General features: G+C 44.0%; 1 protein-coding gene across 2 annotated transcripts in view; it reads right to left on the bottom strand.

Moving 5' to 3' along the window:
• Positions 1 to 834: 834 nt before the first annotated feature.
• Positions 835 to 9,327, bottom strand: part of LOC118314481 (nuclear receptor subfamily 6 group A member 1-A) — a 73,448-nt gene continuing 64,955 nt past the window's right edge. For both annotated transcript variants that reach the window (XM_035640966.2, XM_035640968.2), the window contains 3 exons: positions 7,448 to 7,569; positions 7,211 to 7,363; positions 835 to 6,821 (listed from right to left, as the gene is read on the bottom strand). In XM_035640966.2, the coding sequence (XP_035496859.1) occupies positions 6,691 to 6,821; positions 7,211 to 7,363; positions 7,448 to 7,569 (406 nt within the window). In that variant the 3' untranslated portion in view covers positions 835 to 6,690. The remainder of the gene's footprint in view (positions 6,822 to 7,210; positions 7,364 to 7,447; positions 7,570 to 9,327) is intronic.

Raw genomic sequence — 9,327 nt, 5'->3', positions numbered from 1 at the left:
GCTTTCAGCTCGACACCCTCTGCCTTGTTTTCCCTGGATGAGCTAAGTATCACTCAGTGAATAGAACAGATCACCATACCACTGCTTCTTTGACCCGTGTGAAAGGACCCGCACTTATGTATGAAGTTGTTTTAAAACATGTCCAGATCTGAAATTCAGTTCCAAATATGAACAATGAATTTAAACTAAAACCACACAAATCATTGTATTGTTCTCGTCCGATCTCAATGCAACATTCAACGTTCACAGTGAGGTTGACAAGGAGCACGTGAACCTTTAGATAATGACATCAACACAAGCTAATTGGAGTCAGCAGGTTGCGGAGCTAATTAGACTTATGAAAAAATAAGCATTGAAATATTCAGAGGAACATTTAGTTATTCACAAAACGTATCTGCCGATCTGAACCATGCTTCAGAAAAAAAAATAATAATTACAACAGATCATTTGTATGAAGCTGGAAAGGTTTTACAAAGTCATCTCTCTGAGCTCAGATTGATTCTATAGATGGAGGATTTACTTCACTGTGTGTGTGTGTGTGTGTGTGTGTGTGTGTGTGTGTGTGTGTGTGTGTGTGTGTGTGTGTGTGTGTGTGTGTGTGTGGGTGGGTGGGTGGGTGGGTGGGTGTGTGGTGAAATGAGGGTTCGTCTTTGGATACAGTAGGTTTAAACAAAAGGATCCTCTAAATAGGGTTAAGGTAAAAAATCTATAATAATCTAATCTTAGATGAAGATGGGATCACATCACATGAACCATTAACTCATTCCAAAGAGTTCACACATGTTCTTGTTACTGGTAAAAGTCAAAGATGGACAGAAGAAATTGAGGACAATCTTTCACTTGCATAACGTTCACATTTATTTGGTTTCAAGTCCTAACACATTCTAAACATGCTCTTAACACGTAATGGATCACATTCTTCACAGGTAGTTAAAGTAACAAGAGCAGACAAGAGATTTCTGGAGAAAAAAAACATAAAGGCGAATCACTTGTCTGGTCACAGGTGAGGACAGTGTTTAAATCTATTTCTTCCCTGAGATATGTGGAGATTTGTCACCGCCCTCTGCTCACCTCGTCTCCTGTACAACAGGTTCAACAGTGCCACTGTAACTGTAACACTGTGACTGTAACTGTAACACTGTTACTGTAACTGTAACACTGTGACCACGGCTGTAAAAACACTGCACATTCTGTTTAAAGGTTATTCCTACTGGTTATAATGACACCAACTATCAATTTTCACGACTGAGATCTGGGATAAAAATGGTGGCTCCTTGAGACAACTGTCAGGAGAGTTGGTCGTGACCATCCACTGTGTAATTGGTCAATGGGAAACTGTTTTTGAATGCATGTATAGAGTGAACATTTAAAAAGATAACTAATGTTTGTTCTGGTTTTCACTTTCAATATGTTCCTTAAACTGTGGATATGTTTCCCCAGATCTCTGAAGTCAGACTGAGTATAACGGGTCATAAGTTATGGGAATGATATAAAAAAATCACCAAACCCAAAACAAATACAACTACCCAGTAAGTATCTGTTGTCCCATATTGTAGGTGGACCATGACGTTCACATCAGGAAGTCCCAGCCCAGTGATGACACTGCACCAGTCTGTCTACGGTCGCGTGCCACGACATCAGGGTCACACGAGTGAGCGAGAGCATGTAAACAGGAGGAGATGTCAGTTTGACCACAAATACATTCTCCGATTGATAATCGATCACAAGCAGCATTGACAGCGTCACATATGATATGATATGATCCCATTGTTATCACTCCATGTCACCTTGAAAGGCCTTTCCAATGAACAACAACAGGAGGACAACAGGAACACACACACACACACACACACACACACACACACACACACACACACACACACACACACACACACACACACACACACACACACACACGATGTGGTGAATATAGTGTACACATTAAACAACCATTGACCAGATAACTAGACACACTCCACAAAGGTCAGCACAGGGAAATAAAGCACTGGTTAACTGCAGTGAGAACGCATCACGTGAATTCTTATCAGTACACTGACACTGTCATTGACATTCTTTCATCTTTGGTATGGATAACAGGGCAGACGTGAAATTAAAGATGACGCTAATTCAACATGAACCAAACAAAAAGGAGGAAGAGGATCCCGACAGAGACTAAGAGTGTTTGGTGAGTGACACGCGTCATGACATCAGACGAGTCGCAGTTCGAGGCGCGCGAGGCAACGAGTTACGGATTAGAGAAGAGAGGAAGAACACCGGTATCAGCACTTGTTCTATCACTGAGAGGTCACGGGTGAATTAACAGACACAAAATAACAGAACATTGGTGCAATGAAACCAATAAATAAGACAAAAAAATCACCTATTTGAAAGTAACATGATGACAAATAAAGAGGTAGTTTCAGTACAGAAATTGCAAATTACATCCCTTGTCTGCCAAAAATATACAAATACAGAAAATAAAAGGTTTGATCAGCATACGTGTATCAAAATATGCCACTCAGGAAGTCGCAGCAGTGGCAGTAAGGTAGCTGTGGTTTTCTTTAGCGTTGATTAGCATTAAAGGAAAAATCCCACTTCAGATCCTCTTCCACCGTCAGATCTCAGCCGTCTGTGATGTTCACTACATTCCTGGAGTTATCTGACATGAAGGGACCTTGTTGTTGGCCACCCTGAACTTTCTGGGGTAGGTTTACCACAGTTAGCAGGCTCCTACATCTCCCCCGACTGGTTCTGTACATATCAGAGCCGACACGGCAGCTCCAGGAACAAGCCCTCTCTCTTCACTCGGTTGTTATTTGATACTTTGGGAGTTTCTACACTGGATTTCCTGGAGGTTGCAAAGCATTTTGAGGGGATTGTTCCTTTAACATGAAACAGCACATCACTCAGATTGCTCTTACTTGAAAACGTCTATCCCTGAGAACATGAGGATTAAAGGGTCAGACCGCCAAATTCACAAAAACACATTATCTCACTTGCCATCCGGCCCAGCAGGTAGTTCTGGTTCCATTTGCCCATGTTTTAAAATATCTGTGTGGTGCTGACTGAAGTGAAGACGTGCATTTGAAATATTCAACACCTTCATGAAAACGCCTGCTTGTTATTCATAGAAGACACTGATGACAGTAGATCGTCACACTGACAGTAGATCGTCACTGATGACAGTAGATCGTCACTGATGACAGTAGATCGTCACACTGACAGTAGATCGTCACACTGACAGTAGATCGTCACACTGACAGTAGATCGTCACACTGACAGTAGATCGTCACACTGACAGTAGATCGTCACTGATGACAGTAGATCGTCACTGATGACAGTAGATCGTCACTGATGACAGTAGATCGTCACACTGACAGTAGATCGTCACTGATGACAGTAGATCGTCACTGATGACAGTAGATCGTCACACTGACAGTAGATCGTCACTGATGACAGTAGATCGTCACTGATGACAGTAGATCGTCACTGATGACAGTAGATCGTCACACTGACAGTAGATCGTCACACTGACAGTAGATCGTCACTGATGACAGTAGATCGTCACTGATGACAGTAGATCGTCACACTGACAGTAGATCGTCACACTGACAGTAGATCGTCACACTGACAGTAGATCGTCACACTGACAGTAGATCGTCACTGATGACAGTAGATCGTCACACTGACAGTAGATCGTCACACTGACAGTAGATCGTCACTGATGACAGTAGATCGTCACACTGACAGTAGATCGTCACACTGACAGTAGATCGTCACTGATGACAGTAGATCGTCACTGATGACAGTAGATCGTCACACTGACAGTAGATCGTCACTGATGACAGTAGATCGTCACTGATGACAGTAGATCGTCACACTGACAGTAGATCGTCACTGATGACAGTAGATCGTCACTGATGACAGTAGATCGTCACTGATGACAGTAGATCCAGGGAAAACACAACCACTGATCAACTATAGCAACCAGCAAGTCATTTTTTTCTGTAAAGACATGTAGATGTTGAGGTTTTTAAATGTCATTTTCTAATAATGTGAGCACCACATCTAAACTCCATCCAGCCGAGAAGAGAGAAATATCAAAACTTCAACAGATGAAATCAAAACTACCTCCATGGCAACATATCCCAAGATGCATGTGAAAATGTTCTTGTATGTTTGTTGTAATTTTGTGAACACGACCCTTTAACCTGAGAGGTCTGTGTGATGGGTGATGTAGATGTTCGACTGTGTGGAGACAGACAGTTTTCTCCACACACTCAGAAACACTGGAGGTAGAAAATGAGTGGAAGTCCATCACATTGTAAATGAATCAAATAATGCAAAACAGACTCCAAAATGTCAAAGCTGTCAAAAGATGCGGCTGACGTTACCTGAGTAATACTTTTATGTATGCGTAAACCACTGTGGACAAGGGGAAGAAATATTAATAATCATGTCCAAAAAAAAAGTCAAGAATTCAACGAAAATTTAGAAAATGACAGGTCTGTCTTCACTCCGAAAAACAAGTAAGAAACAACAAAAACCCCAAACATTCATAATAACTACAAAGGTACATGAAAATGTATAAAAATCAAAAGTTGAAAAGAGGCAAAGTGACACATTTGAATTGGACCGGTGGCTGCACAGAGGGGGGATGGAGACTGGCCACCGCCGCTCGCTCCATCCACCACCAAGACAAGAATCCACACTGCACGGCTCACCTCAAACTATGTCCACGCCCACTGAATGAAGGGGAGTGGGGACCTTGGGGGGAAATCAAAAGGAAAAGAAAAACACTTTTCTACAGAGGACCTACAATGTCCTGAAACCTACGTACACTAATACTACAAGTACATCAGCATGGTCGCTGAGGAACTCCTGAATGCAATACATAACACTCACTTTACCCTGTTTAGATCCAGGTCGGCAGGGACCTGAGAGAGAGGAACACACTGGGTGGGCAGTGGCCGAGGTCAAGGGTCAAGGTCTCTGAACCTCACCGTCGTGTGCAAAAAGAGAGTCGTTGCAAGAACTGCATTTCAAAATTGTTCAATCATGAAACGGCTAAAAGCTTGAAGAAACCCAGACGACACTTCGAGCGGTTTGAAGTGATCATCTCATACTTCAAAAATAAAGACCATTTTCTATGGCTTTTTTTTAACAATGTGCATATCTGTCACAGAGGGTATGCACGCCAGACGGACGCCCTCTCAATTCTCTAAACCTAGCACGCATTTATTCAGACATGGATCCATAACAATCACACTTTGAGCTGGGAATCTACGTTTGGGCCTGGACGCGGTCTGAGCTCCACGCGTGTTAGTGTAGTCAGGTCTGACTTAAACTACTACTGGTCTTGGGTCTGTGCAAAATTTTGATTGGACCTGGCGAGACCTGAAAACAGTCTAAGTTCCTGACAGAACAACAGAACTATTGAATGGACCAGATGGTTTTTAATTTGGGGTTTTCCCAAATGGTTTGAAGATGGATACGCTAACAGCAGCTAGCAGGCGATGAGCGCATACGTCGAACCCCTTTTTATGAACTTGGGTTCAGGTTGTTGTTGGTTCTGGTGCGGTTCTACTAGGTCAACAGTTCATTGACCCATGAAAAACAACTAGAGCTCAGATGTGTTTCCAAGAACAGGCTGCAATGCACACGGCACTGAAGGCCATCTGACGGGAAGCAGAGGGACCGGGGGCCGCGTCTGCTCTATGAATATAGTAAATGGACTGTTTTATATAGTATGTGTGTGTCAGAATGTGCGCTTATAGTAGCATTTAGGATGATATCCGGCAGCATACTCATCTGTCCAGCAGAGGGTTCTCCCCTCTGACACAGATTGATTCATTTCTTATCTTTGTCCTTCATTGATAAGAAACCTTTTTCTTTGTGAAGCTATCAGCTCCCTACCCATCAATGGGTTTGAAAAAAGCATTGCATAACACTTTGGTCAAGACGGAAAACAATAAAACTCAAACAGCAAACCTAGATATCCTCGTCTTCCCCTGCGATAAAGCCTTTCATCCCCAGTCTATGATTGTAAGAAATACCCGTATGCTCCTTTTTCAATAAAGATCCCGCAGATCCAACAGCTGTCGCCTTAACTCATGGAATGTTAAATTGACAAGATCATCCCATTAGCAGGATGTCTGAGCGTCCATGCAGATAGAAAAAGCTCAGTTTTGCTACTAATTTTGCATTTTCAGTGTAACGCGACACTGTTCATCAATCTATGATTCATGCAGCTCCTTTGAACATTCAGTCTCTGATTGAGGCGCCTCAGCATCCACAGGGACTCGGTTTTAGACCGGGCCACGCTTCACTTTGCGGCAAAAAAGGTACCTGAAAATACATAACATCATCACATCTTCCTGAGGTAGTCTCACAACACTCGTCACGTGTCTGTCCGCCCCCGTCTGAATAAAATAAACTCTTTTAAAGTCTAGCTCTAATAATGGCAACACTGACACATTGAGCAAACTGGATACACACTTGTAAACTCCAAAGACCAATGCATCTACGAGCATTTGTTTTGTACAGAAGCATGTGCACAGTGTAAATCAGCATACATTCAGCTCTGTCATGTAATAAATATATAAAGAAAAAAGTTACAAAAAAACAAACTAGCTGCTTGTCACATTCACAAGAGGGGAGACCAATCCCTCGACTCGGGGGGTCGGGGCTCTAGTTTCCGGCAGAGGTGGTGATGCAGGGCAGCGGGCCGGTCCTGTAGCTGGTCAGGCTGGATTTGCAGGAGTGCAAGACTGCTTTGAACAAGAGGGGGAGCTGCTCCAGAGGGACGTTCACCAGCTTCCCTGTTGACAAAAATGACTCTTTAGCTCACAGTCACGGTCCAAGTTAGAATAGACGGGAAGCGATTCAAGTGAGAGCAGAGGAGGTAGGTACTAGTAGTGAAACCAACATGTACTCCTGAAATGACAGCATCAGAGGCAAGGCAGCATGTTCACAGCACAGAACACACCTTCACAGGTCTAGTACCAACATCTGTAACATCTGTCTCAAGTGATCAATCACAAGTCGACAGCTCTACACAGATGAGAACCCAATAAGACACTGACTCCGGCCACATTCGGAGGTGGTCTGAGTCGCGGCTGTGAACCCACGCACTTGGAGCTGTCCACATGTGACTGGATCACCGAGGCGAACGTTGATGAAGGTATGAAATGAAGCTCAGCGCTTTTACCTGCGATGCAGCGGATCTCTGGCAGACACATCATGATCTCGGGGAAGCGTTTGGGCTGGTGCGGGTACTTGTACTCGGCGTAGTCTTGACACACATACCAGTAGCGCTTGTTCAGCTGCTCCAGCTGGGAGGTGTTGGACAGTCCTCTGATATCTGCAGGCATGTGAATGACAGGAGGAGTCATGTGGGGAATACACCAAGGGTCAAGAGAAGTCATAATGGAGCTTGTGTCGCTACCTTGGTTGAGGAAGTTGATGGCTTTCATACAGGCATACTCCTCATTACTGATCTTCAGTTGGTGGAACTTGCGAAACAGATAAATCAACCTCTCCATGACTTCCATCCCATCCTCGCTGAAGCTGAGGAACGAGACAGACTCGTCAGTTCAGATGGACAAACGCCAATGTCATTGAAATACAGTAGCTGTCACTTGATGGTCATTTTAAAGATCCTGCATATAATCTAAACAAAGCAGAGGATAAACAGAGTTTGGTCTTTGCTGTGATGAGGTGGAGCAGCTCCTCACAAAAAGTAAAATCCCCGCAGCACTATTATCGTCTATGCTTCAACGAACAAGACAGAAATGAGGGAGGGAATGTGTCACATGTACGGGAAGTGCTGGTGGATCCCACAGCTTTTTGAAAGAGTTAGAAAAACACACAACCCACACAGTTTAATTCCACTCTTCAAACCTAAACCCCCTATTTCCTCATTGCTCTAATCTCATTCACAAACGTTATTGCTGCCACTGTAAATCAGGCAAATTGCCAGAAGCATCACAACAGCCCCGTATATTAGGCTCATGTGTGTCCTGAGGTCAGATAGCTCTGGCCTGATTTACACAGAACCAAACCCCCACGACCCAGACTGGGACAAGCATGTGTCTCACATGCCAGACGGTGCTAGCCACAGCTCTGTCCGGAGGAGTCCTCCCGTTCACGGACCACTTCACTGGCCCTCCTCCAACATCAACACATTCCCTGTTGTGTCCGGGGGAAAGATCGCTCACAGAGCACCGCCTCGAACATTTAATCACTGATATCCACCTTTTTTAGTGAAATATTGAGTTGACCAGGCTCCCGCAGGTTATCAAACACTTAATATCTTGTTAATGACTCCATGAAAGAGGCAGTAAGAAGCACCATACGTGTGATATTACCAACACACGAAAGAGTCATTTCTTCAGTCATTCTTTGATGTAAATACAGATTAACTATGGGGGGGGCTCATTGTTGTGCAGTCGTGTCTGGTAGATGATACTAGCAACTATCAAACATCTGGTTCACAGCATACTGGCATAATAATAATAATCTGTATATATAGATGACGACGCGTCCAGAGTCAGAGAGCAGTAGTGGTCACGGTTCGCAGGTCCCGCTGTCAATCGTGACACTTCACCCCCTTTTTATAGCATCAAAGAACTAATTAAAACCAAATTCCCCCCAAAAGAGTGAAAACTTGAACATCCACCTAAAACCATCTTTGAGAAAATCTATTTGACGTGTACTTGACTCTTTAGTTTGGGCCATGTCCCATGGTTACTTGGAGGTGGGGTTTCTGACCTGTACCATGGTCAGCCACCAGGGGGCAACAAAGGTGATGTTGTCCATCTTTACATACAGTCCATTATATGAACATGAGCAGAGCAACGTTTCTGTCTCACTCCCCTGAGGGAAACACCTCTCAGCTGCTGAAGCTCCAGCTCGTCTCTGACCTCGTCTCTGACCTCGTCTCTGACCTCGTCTCTGACCACGTCTCTGACCTCGTCTCTGACCACGTCTCTGACCACGTCTCTGACCACGTCTCTGACCGGCTGGCTGGCTCCAGGGCTGCAGGGAGAGTAGGTTGATGGAAGCTACTGGACTGAAACTGTTCAGTCGCGTTTCATAAAATCAAAGCATCTAAGTTAGAGATTTTAAAAAGCCCAGTGGAGCCGAGGGGAACTGCTGTCACCTTACACCTGTACAGCTTCATGTCTCTGATGTACCTGTAGTAGATGATCTTTGATGGTTCAAAACTACACCTGGAGGGTTTGGTTTTGGGATACAGGAGTTAGAGTTAACGTTGCTACACCGTTTTCTAAAACTAAAATGACTGAGATATCTTATTCACAAATT

The sequence above is a fragment of the Scophthalmus maximus genome, chromosome 3 (genome assembly GCF_022379125.1).
Source record: "Scophthalmus maximus strain ysfricsl-2021 chromosome 3, ASM2237912v1, whole genome shotgun sequence".
Lineage (NCBI taxonomy): Eukaryota > Metazoa > Chordata > Actinopteri > Pleuronectiformes > Scophthalmidae > Scophthalmus > Scophthalmus maximus.
This window is presented reverse-complemented; position numbering and strand designations above follow the sequence as displayed.